The 21653-nt window shown below is 47.7% G+C and overlaps 1 protein-coding gene across 3 annotated transcripts in view; it reads left to right on the forward strand.

Moving 5' to 3' along the window:
- The first annotated feature begins 712 nt into the window (after positions 1–712).
- LOC147624243 (uncharacterized) overlaps positions 713–21653 on the forward strand; it is a 99585-nt gene continuing 78644 nt past the window's right edge. The window contains exons 1-7 of one of the 3 annotated variants that reach the window (XM_086819208.1): positions 725–944; positions 1057–1421; positions 1563–1693; positions 2027–4792; positions 4968–5085; positions 5172–5260; positions 5355–5593. In XM_086819208.1, coding sequence (XP_086675334.1) covers positions 1628–1693; positions 2027–4792; positions 4968–5085; positions 5172–5260; positions 5355–5593 — 3278 coding nt within the window. In that variant the 5' untranslated portion in view covers positions 725–944; positions 1057–1421; positions 1563–1627. Of the gene's footprint in view, positions 1694–2026; positions 4793–4967; positions 5086–5171; positions 5261–5354; positions 5594–21653 lie in introns of all 3 variants that reach the window. The other 2 variants (XM_086819207.1, XM_086819206.1) reach the window with 2 other exon arrangements.

The raw sequence follows: 21653 nt of genomic DNA on the forward strand, positions 1-21653 counted from the left end.
AGTAAAAATATGTGGTGGCCGACCGTGGTATCATGGTAGTCTTCGATAGAGTCTTCGATTGCACTTAACTGCTTCTGACCTACCTCTTCGTCAAGTACATCGGGTAGCTCGAGCTTGAGGGGTGAAGATGAAGCCTTACTCATCCACGATCAAATTGTTTCCCCTTGTCGGGTCACACCTATCTCATGTCTCTCTGGCCTGGCTCCATGGCCTTGGTAGGCTCAGGTCATTCCCTCCGTCTCAGTTCCATGATCCGATCGGCCTGGCCTTATCAGCTTGTTGGCTCGGTACGACTCACTATCCTGTGGCTTTGCTGTTTCTACCGTTTTTCTTTTCATCGGTACCGTTTATCGGCACTCATGCCTGACAAGGTGGGGAAGGCTACCCCCTGAGGCCGCGGCACCACTTAACCCCGACGCCACTTCAGGAGGCTTAATGTGCCTACCTGGTGTGTGGATAAGTGTGTCTAGGTCCCAAGGGGCTTGGATAGAAACAAACTACAGCATGTTTTATATATAAACTCTCCCATGGGACTTGCCAATAATAATAATAATAATTATTAATCCAAAATACTTCTAACGGGCCTTAGGGTTCGTGAAGGTCAATGGGATCGGACTATGACACGTGGCATGCGGATTTTTTAAAAAGATTATGCCACCTAGTACATGCTTAGCAGACGGAATCAGGATTAAGGTTAGTATTAGCATTTTTGTTTCATGAAAAAGGGGAAAAATACAAGCGGTGTTCTGCTGCGCCTCCATCTTCGAGCTCCTCTAACGCCATAGCTATCTTCTTAACATGCGCTCTGTTTGTGGATTCTCCGTAGGTGGCGTTTTTCCTGTTGATCAATGGAGATTTGTTTCTCCATCGGCGTCTGCAACCCTAGCTTTTTACGGGAGGCGACAAAAAGCGATTTCAGCGGAGCAATCCGAGTCTGTTTTCACGTAAGCGTTTGAATCTTGATTGCGAAGACAGAAAGAACGCCGATTTCCAAGCAGATCAGCCCCAAAGAAACATCCATGCAGTCACTCACGTTCTTCTGTGCCTCATTTTTAGGGGTTATGTGATCTGGAGGCTCCCGTCCTAAGGAGATTGCTATAAGGAGACGCAGTTGGGAAAGCAGGAGGGTTTTTCACTCGTTATGTCCCTGCCAGGGGTTTCTTTCATAAACATCCAGGCAGAACACCCCTATTTTGCCCTGTGAAACCCCACCTTGGAATATTGCAGTAAGAACTTCTCCGGGGCTTTACAGGAGAACAGAGATGGCAGGTTTTACAGAAAGAATATCGTTTGGGTTTGGAAGAAGAATGCTGCAGGGCAGGAAGGCATTTTTGCAGGCAGACGATTCTAGGAACTGGAAAGCTCAAGCAGAAATTCAGAAAAGCTGATAACATAGATAGACTTTATTGTGGTGCTTGAAGGTGGGAATGGTTCGCGTAAGAGTTCCCTATTTAGCATCCCATGCCATTGCGCCCATTGGTGTTGTGTACACTGCCACTTTTTTTCACATGCATCTGGAAATTGGAGTGGAAGGATGATCGTCCTTTTCCGTTTCTATGTAGGAATGTGGGTTTGAGGGATGTTTTGCCGATTAACCTTGGAATTAAGGTTCTCTCGCTAAGAAAGCATGGAAGGCTTGAACAGGACTGCAGTTGACATTCCCAGAAAATTGCTCGAAGGGGAGCGTGTAGAGGTATGCCCACGTTGTTCATACTTGTTTTTCAAGCTTCCTGAAGAAAGACTCCAGCCTAAGATTGGTTAAGAGACAACCCCTTGGAACTGCACGGATACTAGCAATGTTTTCACCATGTGGTCGAGGGGCCTGTCATTGATATATGTTGCAGTCATTCAGATTAAGCAAGATGTTTTGTGAGGAGCATGTGGTGTCTAAAAGAAAGATTAAGCAAGATGTTTTGTGAGGAGCATGTGGTGTCTCAAAGAAGCCATAATTGTTTGCTTAGATTATGGGGTTAACATTTTCTTAAAAGACAAGACAATTAATGTAATTTCTGGGGCTTTTTTGCAGGTGCGGCAGAAAGAGGTAGGCCTCCGAGGATCTTGGCATTTGGGTGTGGTAGTGAAAGTCAAGTATGGTCGCAGAGTGGTGGAATATGATGACTTATTCACTTTAGACGGTAGTAAAAAGTTACAAGAATCGATTCCTCTTTTGGAGGATGTAAAGCTCCCATCTTCTGCCCTGCGGGGGAAAAATGGAACTGTCGGTGAGCCAAACAAACGTGGCTTTATCAGGCCTAGACCGCCTCCTTGCCTTATATCTGCTCCTCAAAACTGGAAAAAAGGTCTTTTGGTAGATGCCTTCTATGATGATGCTTGGTGGGAAGGCATTCTCTTGGATGATGTGCTCTTTGGTTATGATGAGGCCAAGGTTAAAGTTTTTTTCCCGGAGGAAGGTGATAAACTACGAGTTTTTGTGAAAGACATAAGGGTTTCTCAGGAGTGGGATGAGGCATCTGGACAGTGGGCAGTGCGAGGCTCTTGGTCATTTGATAGTGGAAATGGAAAAATTGACCTTGGTCCTCTGAAGCAAATGTGCATGAAACCCAGGAGTTCTTTGAAAGAGTTATGGAGACAAAGAAGATTTTGTGGTTCACAGGGTTCACTGGTGGAAGAGCAGAGAATCTCATGCCCATCATTCACCCCAGTTTTACATAAGCAGTTGGATATGTCTGTGAGAGTTTGTCAGAATGCAGTTCAGGAGAAGCCAGCTCCACTTCACGAAGATACCTCTGCTGTGCTATCAAATGGCGTAACAACAATTTCACCAGAATTTCAACAGCCCTTAGTTAGGATTCTAAAAATCTCAGCTCACCCACAGGCACATACTTTTTTGGACGAAGGGCAGCTTGTGGTCAATGGAGAGCATTGCCAAAACACCATATGCCAGAAAGAATTGGATCAATCCACAAGCATGACAACAGGGGTGAAAAGAGAGAGTGATTTTTTAGCCCCAACATGTACATCTGGAGCTGGAGAAAAGGTTTCTTCAGGCCCTGGATTTACCTTGACAGGCTGTATGACAGAGAGTTTCAGAGAAGAAGCAGATGCTTTGGCTACTCTTTCGCAGTCTCCTCTCTTGGGTGCTAATATGTTGGGGACCTTAGGGGAGGGTTTTCCTGCTGGTCAGTCCTTAAATCAGAAGTCCAAACGAAGAAAGTCTGATGCCAACAGAACTTTAAAGGACAGGCTCACAGGGAAAAGCGGAGCGAGTTCTAGGATTACAAGAAGTACATTTGCTTTGGAAATGAAAAGGAATGGCGAGCATCCATTAACTAGATCAAGTGAGTTGCATGGCCGAGACTTAAAGCAGGCCACAGTATATGACAAGCTTCTAGACAAAGGGAAGGTGCTGTCTAGCAGTTTAGATAGAACGCTGCCCAAACTAGACTTGCGACATACAATATTGAATGCCTCAATGATTGAAGGAGATGGCATTGAGATTCGTAGTGATGGGAAGCAGACTGAAACCGGTTTTTGCTCTGGCACGATGATTGATCCATTGTCATCTGAGTGCAGACCTTGCCACCAAGGCAGCCTTGGGGTGTGGGAAAACCATTTCAGAGGCATGCAGGACATTGACTCCAGGGATAATGGAGCGGTTTTCCTTGAGAGTCCTTTACCTCAAAAAATAAGGATGAAGCAGGCCCGTCTTGCAGCAAAAAGATTTCTTCTGGATGCTGGATGGAAGATTGATGCACGAACTCGTTCTCGTGGTCTCACCTTGAGGCAAGAAGCTGTGTACGTATCGCCCAATGGATCTAGGTTTTTTTCTTTGGCAGCAGCTTGCAGAGGATGGAAAACCCGTAGAAACGTTTCTAACTCTTTGGGGGAGGGCATAAATAAGGAATTCAAGCTTTTGAATGCATACAACATGGCTGAAGGTTTCAGGTGCTTTCGTAAGCCGTACACGAGACAAGCAAAGGCAGAGCGGATGATGTTATCTGATGGGTCAACAAAAGCCAAAAGTGATGCTGCTTCTCTATCCGTGGCAGAGGTCAGAGACCCTGAGATTTCTAGTAACTCAGCAGAAATTCCTAAGGATGGAATTGGCACTCTTCAACAGAAGAATGTGGAACTTGCAAGCTCTCCAAGTATACATGCACAAGAAGAAGTCAGGCTTAAGAGGAGCAAGCTAACCCCTATGGCAGAGAAGTCAAAGAAAAGGAAGAGTGAAGGGCATGGTGGCCTTTTACCTGCAGAACCAAGGCGCAAAAGAGGCAGGCCGTCTCTTAAGAAGGGAAGCACAAGCCTGTTGCAGGAAAGCAAGGGTTATCATGTTCGAGGAGGTTGTCGGATGCAGGTCTTGCTCTCATTTCCTGAAAGAGAGAAGGATTCAAAATCTTCTCAAGACATCGGAGAACCATCTCATTTCAAGAAGTCAACTGTTCTTTCTTGGCTGATAGACAAGGGCATCTTGAAAGAGAACGAGTCTGTCTGCTATATTAATAGAAAAGATGGACATGTGATGAAGAAGGGGCAGGTAACTCGAGAGGGGGTTATCTGTAATTGCTGCGAGGATGTTTTTACGCTATCAAACTTCGAAGCGCATGCTGGAAGTAAGCTTCACAGGCCGAGTGCCAACATCTTTTTGGATGATGGGAGATCTATTTCAGACTGCCAACTTGAAGCTTGTGCCCTCCAGGATGCCAAAGAGAAGAAGGAAGGCTTTATGGATATTAGTGATGATACTTGTGGTGTGTGCGGGGATGGTGGAGAGTTGGTCTTGTGTGATCATTGTCCATCAACATTTCATGCTGACTGCATTGGTTTGGAGGTAAGGCTGCTTCAAATCTTTGACGATTTTGTTTCATTTGATCAGTTTGGGTTCCTTTCGTTTATAGTGGAGTCAACATACCGTTTTTCATAGATCCAAAGATATTTCCCTATTCATAATGTGGTTTTTTTGGATAATGGCCTTGTATCTAAATGTCTTCACTTGTTTAATGCAGGTCATTCCTGAGGGTGACTGGTACTGCCCTAGATGTTCCTGTGGCATATGTGGGAGTAACGAGCTTGCTTGTGATGCAGACAACACAATGCTTCGATGTTTGCAATGCGAACTTGAATGTATGTACTTGCTTGGTTGCCAAACAATCATAATTCAAGTTGCTTTGTTTCAAACATGGTTTAAGTAAGATTTAAGGTTTCTGCAGATCATCTGGCTTGTGTACCTACACATGTCATGGTTACACCGGATCCGGCTGCACAAAAGACCTGGTTTTGTGATCGGCATTGTGAAGAGGTATGTTTATAAAACACATAAGAAGTTTCCACTAATGCAATCCTTTCTTGACTAGATCATGGGCTTTCTTATTGATGTATACTTTTCTTTGCAGATATTCGTAGGTTTGCGCGGGCTGGTGGGAATAGCGAATCCTATGGATAATGGTTTTTCGTGGATGCTATTAAGATCTATGAAAAAAGATCAGGGGCTCTCCCCATCAAGTCTTGAAGTCATGGCTGAGCATCATAGCAAACTTTCAGTGGCACATGGTGTGATGCAGGAGTGCTTTGTTCCTATGATAGACCCTCGCACAAAAATCAATCTTATTTCTCAAGCATTGTATAATAGAAGGTGAGTCTAATGGAGCTATTAAGCAAGGTGCTTGAAGGTGGGGCAGTTTGTGTTGTTGGCTCTAATAGTGGCCCTACCAAATACATAAATGCACATGTTTTATTGTCAGCAAATGACCTTTTATGTGACACACCTCCATGTACAGTGTAGCGAGGTGTACAGGCTTCTAGACAGCATACACAGGTGGTTTGGCCAGGTGGGCAGCTGCCAATGCCACGTGGCAGCCAGGTCAGCATGGGTCAGACAGGTCTGAACTAGTCGTGGGTGTCCTCTGAGTAGGCTGACAGCACGGGCCAACCAGCATATATGATGCATATAAATACGTGCATAGGAATTTGTCATTTTCCATTTGCATTTCTGAGCGCTAGTCTCTCTACAGAGCGTTTCTCTTAGAGCGTGGGCTTGTCAGGGAGATGTTCAGCAGCGTTGAGCTACGAGTTGCTGTGTGTAATCTCAGCTATATTTTGTACTTGAGATTCAGCTGTAACACTTTATTCTTGTACATAATAAAAACATCTCGTGTGTGCTGTATGTGTTGATTCCACTGGACTCTTTTCTACCTTAGAAAACCCTAGCACATAGGCACAAGTGTTCTACAGTTGGTATTAGAGCCTAGTGAACCTGCAAATTTTTTTCTTTTCTGGCACATGTGTGCTTTGACTGCTTGGATAGGATAGAGCCCTCAGGTTCCTGGAGCGCACAAGACTGGGTTTGGGAAAAGTCACTATTTGGTTTTTTTTTGGTGTATTGGTATCCCCCTTATCCTGCTCACCCTTCCTCAAAGGGCTGCAACCCTCGCCATCTCTCTCATTGGTCACTAGTTCTAGCTCTTCATCATGGATTCAATGGCACTTATGGAAGGTATGGCGGCCATGTCTACTCGTCTTGGCATGATAGAGTTGGCATCCCGAGCGCCTAGTGTTCCAGATTTGGTGTCTACAGAGACTCGTGGTTCTCAGCAAGGGCATGACGATTGCAAGGACGAAGTGGCGAAACTTCTTGGAGGAGCGTTTTGCACTCCTTTGGATGCAAGTAAGGATGTACCGGATGAGCTTTGCTCCCGGTCCGGCAGTTGTCATTCTACACCTGCATGTAGTCGGCACGAGAGACGTCGTTTGCGTCACCGACGGTCTCCTTCGTTGAGTCCCTCTCCATCATATTCTTCAGTCCCAGGGGTTTGGTTATACCTCCGTTCATTGGGGAAAGAGGAGCTTCTATGTCCCCTACAGTTTCCCAAGTTGTCACGTGCACCCTGCACGGGAGTGCTATGTGACACACTGGCTCTACATTAGTGCAACATTCATACAATAGGAATACCTTTTTTAGGAATATTTTGTCGTATGCCGTGACCCCATTGTGAACCCCAGTCCGGGACATGTTAGGCATGAGCTATGTAGGTCAGTCTCCACAGCCATAGAGAGTCTGCATGTGTCAGTCCTCTCTTGGAGTCTCACCCACTTGTAGAATTCATCAGAGAGGTTCATGTAGAGGTCAACCTCAGCACTAGTCATTGCTCATTGCATTAGCAAGCATGTAGATGCATGCCTATGGGCCAGCCAAAGGCCAGCCCAATGGCCCATGCCCATGGGGCACAATAGGCTGCCTGACCACCCCATAGAAGGGGCTAAGGTCAAGTCCAACCCTCAGTCGGCTAGCATAAAATGCCTATAGGCATGAGTCGGCCAGCATAAGAACCAGCATAAGCAGAGGTCGGGTGTGCTCAGTCGGCCAACATTAAAAAGGCAATAAGTGATATTATGCACAGCATTAAATGCTAGCAAGAAGACATAATTTTTGTCCAGCAAACAGGCCGACAGCACATAAACAGGTCGACCAGCAGCATAAGTCCGTATATAAGCAAACGCATCAGCCACAGCATAAATCATTCTCATCAAATTAGTTTGCAAGCAGTCCAAGCAATGATGTGTGCCTAGAGCCTCTGGCCTTGTGCATACATTCAGCAAAGCAGCACCTTATTGTGCTTCAGCCGGCTAGCATAAAATGCCTATAGGCATGAGTCGGCCAGCATAAGAACCAGCATAAGCAGAGGTCGGGTGTGCTCAGTCGGCCAACATTAAAAAGGCAATAAGTGATATTATGCACAGCATTAAATGCTAGCAAAAAGACATAATTTTTGTGCAGCAAACAGGCCGACAGCACATAAACAGGTTGACCAGCAGCATAAGTCCATATATAAGCAAACGCATCAGCCACAACATAAATCATTCTCATCAAATTAGTTTGCAAGCAGTCCAAGCAATGATGTGTGCCTAGAGCCTTTGGCCTTGTGCATACATTCAGCAAAGCAGCACCTTATTGTGCTTCAGCCCCCAAGTCCTCCGCGAAGAGCTTCTTAGCATTTAGCCAGCATATGTGCATCCTGCAGTTCTGGGTTTGCATAGTGGTCATCGAAGAGCTATTCCAAGGAGCTTGGACAGCATATGGTTCAGCCTTGCGTTTGGTCTACTTTGTGCTTGCGTTGGGCAATCCTAAGTCATCTTTCATACTCATTGTACAAAGTTCTCCAAAGAAATATAAGCAAATACTCTTGCTTACTCATTGTACAAAGTTCTCCAAAGAAATATAAGCAAATACTCTTGCTTGCAGGGGGTCCTTCGGTGGGTAATTGGGACCCAATACTGTGTCGACTCTATCTTCTCTCTCTTCTCTTCTCTCTCAAGTAAAGTGGAATTGCATAAACTTACGGGTATAAAGAAGGCCTTGTTGCGTGATCAACCTATTGCATGCTACATTGGCATTAGAGCTGTAGGTTGTGACCCAACTTGGCTACCCAAAAGTGAGAGCATTCTGTCGCTGGTAAAACTGCGGTTAGGAAAAACCATCGAGGCCTCCACAATGTTAGGAGTGACATTGTCAAAAAGCTACAAAGAAGATATGGAAGGAGAAATCTGCAAAGATGACACCACTACTTTAAAAACACTTCCGAAAAGCAATGAAGACTTCATCAAATTACTCTTGAAACAAAACAGATTGCTAAGGCAATAGATAGAGGCTAAAGAAGAAGCAGTAGCCAAAGAAAGAAAAGCTAAGGAGGAGGTTGAAAAAGTGAAGGAAGCAGTGGAAAACCCAAAAGAGCTCTCAAAATTGGTAAGATTGTTCTGTCAGAATATGCAGCGGAAATGATAACCAAACTTGGGTAGACGAGCAAGTAGACTGCAGAAAATAAACAGCACAAGAAACACAGAGAGATAGGTGTGTAAACTCTTCTCTATACACAAGATCCCGAGACAACTGAATGAATGAGTGGTGGGGGCAAGGGGCCTATATATATGCCCCTGGGAGAGCAGTCGGCCAGCATTAAAAGTGCCCACGACTGCTGAAAAGGTGCCCACGACTGCATAAATGCAGTTGGCCAGCAGAGAAGTGCCCACGACTGAGAAAATGCAGTCGGCCAGCAGTCCAGTAGCCCACTACTCATCTGTATGCAGTCGGCCAGCACTGGAGTGCTCCTGCCACCCTCTGGCAACCCTCCCCACCACTAGAAAAAATGGGAAAAAATAGGAAAAAATACGGGGAGTGTGGAAAAATGATAAAACACCTTATACAGGGCGGGCACACCCACAACAGAGGCCCTGGTGTATAAATATAGACAGGAGATGACTTCTAACACCCCCTCTCAGCTCCTGGCTGTGTAACCAACCCAAGGGAGCTGGAGTGCCGCCTGAGCGTAGCCCGAGGTAGAGACTTCGTGAAGAGGTCCGCCACATTGTCCTCCGTCGAACAATAAAGTAGCAAGATGTCACCAGCCAAGATCTTCTCACGTACAAAGTGATACTGTATCTCTATATGCTTGGTCCGGGCATGGAAAACCGGGTTTCGAGCAATAGCTATACAACTCTGGTTATCGCACTGGATGACTGTGGACTCCCTCTGTGGAAACCCAATCTCGCCTAGCAGCCTCCGCAGCCATACAACCTCACAAGCAGCACCACAAGCAGCCCGGTACTCTGCCTCTGTCGAAGAAAGGGCAATAGTTGGCTACCTCTTGCTGCTCCAAGAAACTGCTCTTGAGCCGAGGGTAAAACTGTATCCTGAAGTAGATCTCCTCGTGTCTGGATCTCCTCCCCAATCTGAGTCACTTCAACCTTGGAGCTTGACTCCATTCCCTCCTGTGTAAAAGAGTCCCAGATCCTTCGTACTTTGCAGATACCGCAAGATCCGCAATCCTGCGTCCCAATGAGACTTCAATGGCGTCTGCATAAAAGAGCTCAACAGCCCCACGGAGAAGCTCAAGTCCAATCTGGTGTTTAGCAACCAGATCAATGAACCAACCAACTTCCGATACTGCGAGGCATCAACTGGCTCACAAGGATCTGCAACGGTTAACTTTGTGTTTGGGTCCATCGGCGAGGTAATAGGCTTGCAGTTCTCCATCCCAAAGGCCTCAAGCAACTCATGAACATACCGTTGCTGAGAGACGAAAAACCCCCTCTGGGTCTGCCAGATCTCCAATCCCAAAAAGAAGTGGAGTAAGTATAAGTCGGTCATCTCAAACTCCTGTGACAAGGCAGCCTTCGTCACTCCAATGTGCTCCACATGACCGCCGGTGAGAATGAGATCATCCACATAAAGGATGATAAGCGTGACCATGCCGCGTTCCCGAAAGAGATACAGGTTCGGATCTGCAACCGATCTCTGAAATCCAGTCCGAATAAAGAAGGAATCAATCTTCTGATTCCAAGCCATGGGAGCCTGCTTAAGACCATACAAGGCCTTACGTAACTTGTAAACCATCCCTTCCGAACCTGGAACAATAAAGCTTGGAGGCTGCTCAACGTACACCTCCTCCTGCAGGTCACCATTAAGGAACGCAGATTTTACATCCATTTGATACACGGGCCACCTCTGAGAAGAAGCAAGGGCAAGAATGGTCCGAATCGTTGACATCCGCGCTGTCGGTGCAAAGGTATCCTCGTAGTCGATCCCTGGCCTCTGAGCATAACCTTTAGCCACAAGCCTGGCTTTGTGTTTGTCCACCGACCCATCAGACGCATATTTGGTCTTAAAGACCCATTTGACACCAATGACTGACTGCTTCGATGGCCTCGGTACCAACTCCCAAATGTTCTTCTTCTCGATGGCATCAAGTTCCACCTGCATGGCTTTCCTCCAAGTATCCTGTGAAAGGGCTTCCTTTACGGAAGTGGGCTCTTCATCCCGCATGATACGAGACATCAAAGCATAGTTCACCTGAAGAAGCTCCGCCGTGTTGCTTTTATCACGGACTCTATGTGATCTTCGAGGGTCGTCCTCTGTGGTCCACTCGGAGGGTAGCTCCGTGACACCTGACCCCCGAAGGGTGTCTTACAACCACCTAGGTACTCGAACAGATCGTGGAGCCTCCTGTGGTCGCGGGGGCTCTACTCCAGCTGTGGGCTCAACCTCCTGTGATGACTGAGGTGGATCAACTGGAATGATAGACTGGGAATCATCATCAGACTCCTCTGGATCTCCAAGAAGTGGCGGCTCCTCGACAGTGGATGGTGGAACATGCTCGTCAAAGACCACATCCCGGCTGACAACAATCTCGTTCCTTTCTGGATCATACAACCTGTATCCCTTGGAAAGAGAGTTATACCCCACAAATACCAGCTTGCGGGACTTGGAGTCAAGCTTCCCCCTCTGCTTCTTCGTAATATGTACATACGCATCACTCCCAAAGACACGGAAGTGCGAGACATCGGGTTTCCTGCCAAAATATGCCTCAAATGGAGTCATATGGGGTACTGAAGTCGTCGGAGAGTGGTTGATGGTATGGACAGCCGTTGCCACAGCCTCACCCCAAAGTGGACGAGGAAGATCACGATGCTCCAGCATGGTCCTCGCCATCTCCACCACGGTCCTGTTCTTCCGTTCAACAACTCCATTCTCCGAAGGCGATCCAGTATTGGCCAGTTCCCTTTTGATGCCATGACCTGCACAAGATCTGAAAAATACAGTCGAGGAGAATTCACCTATCAGCCCTGAGAGTCTTAACCTGATATCCATACTCTTTCTCCACCATCACGTGCCAATCCTTGAACCGAGCAAAAGCCTGGTCCTTCTGGGAAAGAAAGTAGAACCACGTGAATCTGGTACAATCATCAACAAGCAGCATGAAATAGAGAGATCCTCCCAAAGATGGTATCTGCTGAGGTCCACACAAGTCAGTGTGAATCAACTCCAATGGTTTCGAAGCCCGCCTGGAAGCTTGCTTCGGAAAGGATTCCCTGTGCTGCTTACCACGTATGCAAGAGCTGCAACGTCCTTGCCTACTACCAACATCTGGCAAGCCAACCACCATCTGGCCCCGGAAGGCGCGCCTCAAAGCATCCACATTTAAGTGGCCAAAACGAAAGTGCCACAAATCACCGACCTGAGAACCTGTCAAAGTGGAGAGTGCAGAGAGCTTGTAGATGCCATTCTCCACACCGCCTTTCCAAACAACCTGGCCAGTCTCACGGTCCCTTAAAGCAACTGAATGCTCCTCAAATTCCACCCGAAAGCCAGTCTTGCATACCTCATGCACTCACAGAAGATGAAAACCCAGAGCAGGGACATAAAGAACACGGGAAGCATGCTTGCCCCCCTTGCCGTCGGGAATAATCTCCATCTGGCCCTCACTATGTATCGGAATAGTGGAGTTATTGCCAATAAAGATGCGACCTGACTGCCGTTTTAGATCCAGAAAGAAGTCACGGGATGGAGTCATGTGCCTGGAAGCACCACTGTCGAGAATCCATTCCCGGCTATCCTTCGCGGTGAAGCCAACTGCCTCCTCGCTCGAAGATGATGAAGCATCGGAGTCCACCATCTCTAAGTGCACAAATGCCGGAGTCTTCGCAGCTGAGGCTGAGGAATCAGCACTCTTCCCTGTCTGCTTAGGGCACTTCCTCCAGTAGTGGCCTTTCTCGCCACAATCATTACAAGATCTTTCGACCTTCAGCTTCTCTCGTTCTGAATCAGGCTTCTTCTTAGAAGACTTCTCTGGTGAAGCCTTCCCTTTGCCCTTGTTGGTATTCCGGCCTTTCGACTGTTGGCCAGTTAGCACCTTCTCTTCCTGTTCAGCCCAAAACAGTCCACCAATCAACAGCCTAACGCTCCCCCTCTTGCTCAGAAAAAACTCCCAAGATCTATCTCGAGCCTAGGGCTATGATACCATGTCAGAATATGCAGCGGAAATGATAACCAAACTTGGGTAGACAAGAGCAAGTAGACTGCAGAAAATAAACAGCACAAGAAACACAGAGAGAGAGGTGTGTAAACTCTTCTCTATACACAAGATCCCGAGAAAACTGAATGAATATGAGTGGTGGGGGCAAGGGGCCTATATATATGCCCCTGGGAGAGCAGTCGGCCAGCATTAAAAGTGCCCACGACTGCTGAATAGGTGCCCACGACCGCAGAAATGCAGTCGGCCAGCAGAGAAGTGCCCACGACTGAGAAAATGCAGTCGGCCAGCAGTCCAGTAGCCCACGACTCATCTGTATGTAGTCAGCTAGCACTGGAGTGCTCCTGCCACCCTCTGGCAACCCTCCCCACCACTAGAAAAAATGGGAAAAAATAGGGAAAAATACGGGGAGTGTGGAAAAATGATAAAACACCTTATACAGGGCGGGCACACCCACAACAGAGGCCCTGGTGTATAAATATAGACAGGAGATGACTTCTAACATGTTCCTCATCATGGAGCTATGAAGGTAAAAAGAAGACGCTACAAAGGTGGAAGAATGACGGGCCACAGAAGCTCAATGTGAGGATGAAGGATAGCCGGAGGACGCCAAACGTAGGGCTGAAGAAGACCAAAGACGGGCTGACCAAGCAATCCGAGAAAGGCTTGAACGTGAAGCTATGCAAACCCCAGAACCAACAGTTGATAGCCGCTATGTCGGCAAACATGCTGTCTGTTCTCCCTACCCTGGTGCACCAAGAAATGAGTTTCTCCACCACCCCAACCACCACCATCATACGAGCACAACTGAATTCTAGTAAGTATGATGGGAAGCGTGATCATGCTACAATCATGCAATTCATTCATCAATTTGTAGCATATTTTTTGTTGGCTAAGCTTTCAGATGCCCAAGATTGCGTCCACCTAGCGGCACCCCACAGTCTAGTTCTTCTGATTTGAAGATTTATGCAGCCTAATTTCGCGTCAATGGATTACTTTATGAGGATTGCATTTGTCCCTTATAACTTAAGTGGTAAAGGAACATCATGAGGTTCCTTATGCAGTTTATCTTAGTAACAAGACTTATAGATTGCTAAGAGCTTCCTATTATTGGCCTCAAATGAAGCAAGATGTTATAAAGTTTGTTATAGCATGTTTCTCTTGTCCGCAAATGAAAGCCAATAGACAAGTTCCAGCTGGTCTCTTCAACCACTTCTTGTACCGAATGAAGAGTGGGAAAGTAGCAATATGGACTTCATTACATCTTAAACTCGTTCTTCGAAAGATAATACACAGATAATGGTGGTAGTTGAGAGTTTTTTTAAAATGGCACATTTTATAACAGCTCAAGCCTTGAATATTGCTTCATTATTTCTTCAGTATATTTTCAAGATAGATGGATTACCAAAGCCCATTATTATTTCAGATCAAGATTTTATTTGTCAAGAGAATCTGATTGGGCTTAGAGTTAGATGCACATAGCCAAGTAGGATTTGTGGGTGTTGGTAGTTGTGCTCCGACAGCAAAAAGAAGCTCTTTGCCTCTAGAAACTAGAAACTCACTCGAGAGCAAGCATTCAAAAGCAAACAATAAGAGGCAACTAGGGAATTGACAAGGCTGTTCACAATGCGCTTTGTCTTTTAACATTGTGCGTACCCCTGTGATGGAGAAGGGCCATGAAGGCAATTAGCGCATTGGGACGGTAACGGGGGACAGGGACAGGGACGGGACGGGACGGGGGGCGGCCATAAGTAGGGAACGGGGAGTGGGGAGGGAATGACACCTAAAAAATACTTTTTTAAAAGTTTTTCTACTCTACACTTATTCTACTTTGGAAGTACATCAAAATGAGCACAAATTTACACTAAAATGGTAAGCTTTTGTGTGTGTGTGTGTGTGTGATGAGCAATGAGACTTGAACTTCCTCGACTCTAGAGGCTTGAAGGCTTGAAGGTGTGTGTGCACTTTTTCTTATATAGATAGGCAAGAGGGGGAGGCAAGAGTCTTGAAGAGGCAAGGCAAGAGGGAGAGGCTAGAGGCAAGAGGGAGGTGGCATAAGGGACACGTGGCATGGGCATTGGAGTTTGAGGCAAGAGGGAGGTGAGGATAGGTCCTAGGATAAGGGCCCCCAAGACTCAAGAGGGAGGTGAGGATAGGTTGAGGCCCAAGTGGCAAGAGGGGCAAGAGGGGAAAAAGGGGCGAGAGGGGTAAAAGGGCCAAGAGGGCCCCTTTGGCCCTTGTGACTATGGGCCAAGGCCCAAAGGCCTTGAACTATGGCCCAAAAAGGTCCCCAAGAGGATGTCGCCCAATGGTCATAAAAGTGACCGTTTTGCTGCCCAACGGTCACTTGACTGTCCCCCAGGATCCGTCCCCGTCCCCTTGTCCCTTGTGAGAGACGCCTCTAGGGGGGACGTCCCCGACCGTCCCTGTTCCTACCACGTCCCCACACGGCATCTCCACGTCCCATCCTCCCGTCCCCTACTTCCCCTGTGACTATGATGTGTCCAGTGCAGGGTGCATGTGACATTCCCTCTTGCTTAGCTTGGCGGTAGGTTCATTGCTTCCAAGTAGTCCACTGGGAGTTGGGGGTATTGTAGAAAGAACTCTTTGTCGAGCCAAACTGCTGTTAGAAGTTATCTCCTGTCTATTTTTATACACCAGGGCCTTTGTTGTGGGTGTGCCCGCCCTTATGAGGTGTTTTCTCATTTTTCCCCACTCTCAGTATTTTTCCCCTATTTTTTCCATTTTTCTGTGGCTTGGGAGGCAGCCCTGAGTTGGCAGGAGGAACCAGTTGCTAGCCGACTACATCAACATGTGTGTGTTCCCATTCTGGAGCTGGCCGACTGAACTGGACAGGTCGTGGATGTCCAGTCGGCTGCCTCACAAACTGGCCGACTGGCTGCATATGCTGGTCATGGAGATTCAGGACCAGTCGGCTGCCTGTAGCACAGGCCGACTGGTATATGGGGCCGTATAAAAAGGCCCCTAGCCCTCCATTCCATTTTGTATCAACCCCGGGATCTTCTTGTGTATATAGAGCAGAGTTACACGCCTCTATCTCTCTCTCTCTTGTGTTGTGATTTTCCACATTGCGTTTTGCTCTTGTGTTCCCAGATCTGGTCATCATCTCCGCTGCGTATTCTGACATGGTATCAGAGCCTAGGCTCTAGATAGTTCTTGGGATTTGTGTGAGCAAGAAGGGGACTGCTGTGTTGCTGATTGGTGGACCATACGGGACTGTTCGGGAAGAGGAGAAGCAAGAGGACGGCGGGCTGATTTGCTGGACAGCCACTTGCAGGTATTAGTTCTTCTTTGTTCCCACCCACCCACCCTTTTCAGAGTATATCCCCGCAATGGCAGATTTGTTTGAGATGGCCGAGAGGCATGTGAAGATCCCGACACTTCCCACGTTCCCGGTGGACCGTCGCAGTTGGACGGGAGCAACTACGACATATGGAAGGTTATGATGGAATCTGTTGTGGAGTCTTACGACCTCGTTGATTTCGTCGTTGTTGGGGTTTCACGGCCGGAAGTAGAGGAAGGGGAGTTACCGTCAATCCGAAAGGACCGGGAGGCTCAGACACAGATGTGGGATCGTGTCAACGCCAGGGTCTGTTCGTTTATCTTTCTCAACTGCACACCGTAGGTAATCAATCATGTAAAGCATATGACGCTGGGGTAATCAATCCTGCCTCCCAAAGAGTCATCCCTAAACCCTAAACCCTAAACCGATGTTTCATTTTCTTCAGGCAGGGAGGAGATTGGAGGATTCTCTGCAACGGATACTCGAGAGTGGATTCTAGATAGTGGTGCTTCCAGGCACATGACTTCTTCCCGTTCCGGTTTACAGGATCTTTGCAGGTTTTGTGGTCACATTCTTACTGGGGATACATCCACTATCCCAGCTCACAGTGAGGGTAGGATGGAGATAGTTCGCGATGCAGAGGGGGGAAGCATTCCTCCCGGGTGTTGTATGTTCCGTCACTTGGTTTTCATCTGTTGTCAGTGCATCAGGTTTGCAAGACTGGCGTACGGGTGGAGTTTGATGAGCATTTTGTTGCTCTCCGGGACAAAGCAACATGCCAAGTGGTTTGGGAAGGCAGAGTGGAGAATGAAGTTTACAAGCTTTCAGCACTCTCTCTCCCAGGTCCTCAGGTTTGTGATGAGTGGCAGTCTGGTAATGGCCACTTAACTGTGGATACGCTGCAGGTGCAGGCTTTCCGGGACCAGATGGTGGATAGCTTGCCAGTAGATGGCAGCAGTTGGCAGGAACTCTCCAGTACTGATGTTGGTAGTTCTTGTGTTCGTCAGGCAGAGAAAACTGAACAGGTAACTTATGCTCTGATGTCTCGTAGTATTCGGGACAAAGAACCTTCAGTAGATGAGGATGTTCTTTCCACGGGGACCTTTCGGAAAGCCAGGCAGGTGGCAGTTGATTACTTGCAGAAGGAGGTGCATACTCCAGGCTTTGTGGTTCCGGATTCAGAGGGGGTGGTTGACAGGTTTCAGAAGGCCTTGCTTGGTCTTCATCAGGTTTCCAGGACTTGTTTTTGCATCGTAACAGGTGTTGATCCTTGTGAGCAGTGTGATGCCTCTTTGACTCAGAAGCAGAATGGTTCATTGATCTGGTTGATGGACACCAGATTGGACGGGAGCTTCCTGATGAGGCAGTTGAGCTCATGGTTGGGGATGACTCTTTGGGAGGCAGGATTGCTTTTCCTGTGGTTTCTGCGGCTTGCGAAGGATCATGGACTCTTGTACACAGGAGGGGGATTGTTGGATGGAGTCGGACTCCACAGTTGGAGTGACTCAGTTTGGGGAGGAGATCCGGACACGAGGAGATCTACTTCAGGCCCAGGAGCAGTTTTACGGAGCAGTAAGAGGTAGTCATCTTTTGCCTTGTCGCAGACAGAGGCAGAGTACCGGGCCGCTTGTGATGATGCATGTGAGGTGGTGAGAATGCAGAGGTTGCATTGCAGGTTTGGGCTTCCACTGGTGGAACCCATGGTCATCCAGAGGCACTTTGTTTATGAATAGATTGTTGCTGATGACATCTTGCTAGAGTTCTGTTCGACGGAGGACAGTACGGTGGACCTCTTCACGAAGTCGCTATGCACCCCAGCTCCCTGTGGTTGGTTTCACAGCCAGGAGTTGAGAGGGGGTGTTAGAAGTCATCTCCTGTCTATTTTTATACAGCAGGGCTTTTGTTGTGGGTGTGTCCGCCCTTATGAGGTGTTTTCTCATTTTTCCCCACTCTCCCATTCGCAAAGCTTGTACTTTCCAAATATTTAGACATCCTGGAGTCCACCAGACCCCTTTCATACTAGGAAATGTCCAGGCTGGTGACACCTTACCATAAACAATCTCAAACGGGGCCTTTCCCGTAGATGCATGCACCGCATTGTTGTATGCAAATTCCACAAGCGGTAAGTACTTCTCCCAAGAAGACTTCTGATCCGCCACATAACATTTCAAGAGATCCAACACGGCTGAATATGCAGCCTCACTTTGCCCATCCTTTTGAGGGTGATAAGCTGATGAGAAGTCTAATTTGGTGCCCATATTATCAAATAAGGTCCGCCAAAAGAGACTTGTAGTTCTGGGATCTCTATCCCCCACGTACAAGATATATTTTAACCATATGCTCAGCTTTGATGGTCTTTTTGACTGGCAAGAAATGAGCTTGCTTGCTAAACCTGTCCACAATTGTCCAAACTGCATCATTACTCTTTTGGGTCCGTGGCAAGTCCATAATGAAATCCATTGTAATACTTTCCCATGGTTGCGTGGGAACTTATGCATAAAATTAGGCCATGTGGAGGGTGCACCACTTCCATTCACCAAGATATGGAGGACAGCCCCACCCAAGGACCCCACCCAAAGTAAAGCCCTAGTGCTACAATTCGCAGACGAAGTGAGCAGGCAAACCTTCATGAGACAGAGAGTTATTCTGAGAAACCTACCAGGGGACCCCATCTACTTTGATGATGACCTAACTTGGATGCAGAGACAACATAGGAAATCATGCATGCCACAAATTAAAGCAGCACGTGCTGAAGGGAAAAAGGCACATTACAGAGACGGCCATGTATACATAGAGGGCAAGATGGTGGCATAGCGCCATATGGCCTATGGGACACAGGAAATTATCAAGAAGCACAAGGAGATATATGCAGCAGTTTGGAACTGCAATGGGGCACTATGGACACAGCCAGGCAGACTAGAGGAGGTTATGGAGAACCGGGACATCATGTTTCTGACAGAGACACATGAAAGCCCAGAGAGAGGCCTACCACGGGTAGCAGGGTACCAGTGGGAATCAGTGTATAGACAAGGGATGCGACAGGGCACTTCCAGAGGCTCAGGTGGGATCGCTATACTATTCAGACGAGCACTGCACCAGCGTATCAGGGTGGTGTCAAGAGACCTAGAGGCACGCTACATGTGGATTAGCCTACAGCTCTCAGAGGTGAGAACAGTTTACTTGGCAATATGCTACTTCCCGCCGAAGGGGTCGAGATTCAATACATGTCACATGGAGGACCAGATTGGAGGAGAGGAGAGAGGGGCCCTTCCTAGTGAGTCTCCATACGCCACTCTATCCGCAGATATCCTACACTATTCGACCATGTGGGAGGTTCTCGTGATGGGGGACTTCAATGCACGCACACAGAATCGACAGTGTGAATCATTGGACTTCAGAGATCCCCTCATCCTATCGGCACTAGACGATGTAGATGCAGGGACCACGAGGATGTCAGAGGACAGTGGGCCATACAGTACAGGTTATGGGCAACACCTTCTGGACCTGGGAGCTAGACAGCATCTCGTTATTTATAACGGGATGTCACAATGGCCAGAATCGGGAAGACTCACATGTTTCCCATCAGCAGGAGGCAGCAGCACTGTGGACTACATATTGGGCTCGCGGGAGAGCATAGACCTGATAGACTCTTTCACTATCCCTACATGCCCCATTGGTGCGGACCATACTTATTTGGCTTTTTCTCTTAGGAGCTCTCTTGATCTGCCACCCCCGACCACTTAGGCATCTCGTACCATCTTCCACTTTACCCGGGAGCTTGCAGACGTTTATGATTCAAAAGTACATGATGGCCTCTTTGGTATGGACCCTACAGCACCCATCGATGTATTGACGGCCCAGCTTTCACACATACTGCACACAGTAGCTAGCCACAACTTTCCACACCATCTCCAGATAGGGAAGCCACCTAGATCCAGGGACATGCCCTAGAATAGATGGTATGATAATGAGTGTAGAGAGCTTCATCGACATCTCCGAGCCCAGATAGCGAAAGGGGAAATAACACAGCAGCAGGCAAGTAGACAGATGCGGTCTCTTACACGCCGTAAGCGACGCACATATGAGGAGGCTCAATACTGGGACATCTACCACATGCTCATGAGCAAAGATGCAGCCACTGCTTGGCGACGACTCAGAGAGCCACGCCCCCCCCACCCCGATTACTGATCCTCAACGCTGGCAGAAGGGCTTTATGATACTCCGCACCAGCCACTCATCCCTCGCCCCACCGAGACTCCACCGACCTCATCGGTTTTCTTTACTACCGATATGGTATCTCGAGCTATACATAGATTCCAACATGGGAGAGCTAAGGATCACACTGGCTTACAGGGTGAGCATTTCATTTATGCAACTGATACACTCTCTCCTTTTATTGCTTACCTCTTTAACAGGGCTCTGGTAGAAGGTTTCCCGGCTGAGTGGACGATGCACACTATTGTACCGATCCACAAAGCTGGGGACATGTTGGACCCCGGTAATTAAAGGACTATCATGATTGGTCATACCTTGGCCAAAACTCTATGGGGCTATCCTGGAGGCAGAATTGAGCACACACGCTGAGAGGGAGGGGCTTCGTGCCCCTGGTCAGACAGGTTTTCGGCGAGCCTTCTCTACTATTGATCACATTTTCACCCTGAGATGCCTGATTGACCAAACTCGGGCACGGAGACAAAGACTCTATTGCTGTTTTGTGGACTTCCGCAAAGCCTTCGACACAGTCACGAGAGAGCGCCTCTTCCACCGCTTACAGACACTGGGCATACCCCCTGACATGATGTGGGGGATTTACAGATTATATGAGCAAGTGTTTGGATGAGTTAGATGCCCAGGGGGACTATCAGATATGATTGCCAGCACCATTGGTGTGAAGCAGGGCTGCCCTCTCTCCCCGACACTCTTTGGTTTATACATCGATGAGGTAGCAGACTACATCATACACGGAGGAGGCTCTGGGATTGACATCTCAGGTACGACTGTACACATTCTATTATATGCTGATGATATCATTCTTGTGTCGGATACTCGGACAGGGCTACAAAGGCATCTACAGCCTCTGGATACTTTATGTGCGGAGCGAGGACTCACAGTGAACCTTGGGAAAACCAAGGTTATGGTCTTTCATACATCAGCAGCAGTCAGATGCCAGACTATCCTTACACTAGCCTGGGGACATGTATACCTTGGGGTCATATTTACCAGCTCATCAGGGAGATTCTCTATGGCACAGGCAGCCAGAGACAGAGTGACACGAGGGTACGCAGCACTAGCAATTTTGGAACGCCAGTGTCACCAGGCACACTTCCAGGAGCCCCGTACTAAGGGGTGGCTATTTGATACACTAGCTACTCCAGCATTGATGTATGCAGCAACAGTATGGGCACGAGGTTTGGCTACATCCTCATGGACACAGATAGAGCGCCCTCAGATTTTGATGCTCTCACGGATGATCCGCAGCAAACCTTCGGTACCACATGATATCCTTCGAGCGGAGTTTGCTGTACCACCTATGTTAGTAGAGGCCATGTTCCAGACTATATCTTTTATACACAGGATGCGAGAGC

The sequence above is a fragment of the Cibotium barometz genome, chromosome 25 (assembly GCF_041138505.1).
Source record: "Cibotium barometz isolate CiBa-2024 chromosome 25, ASM4113850v1, whole genome shotgun sequence".
NCBI lineage: Eukaryota > Viridiplantae > Streptophyta > Polypodiopsida > Cyatheales > Cibotiaceae > Cibotium > Cibotium barometz.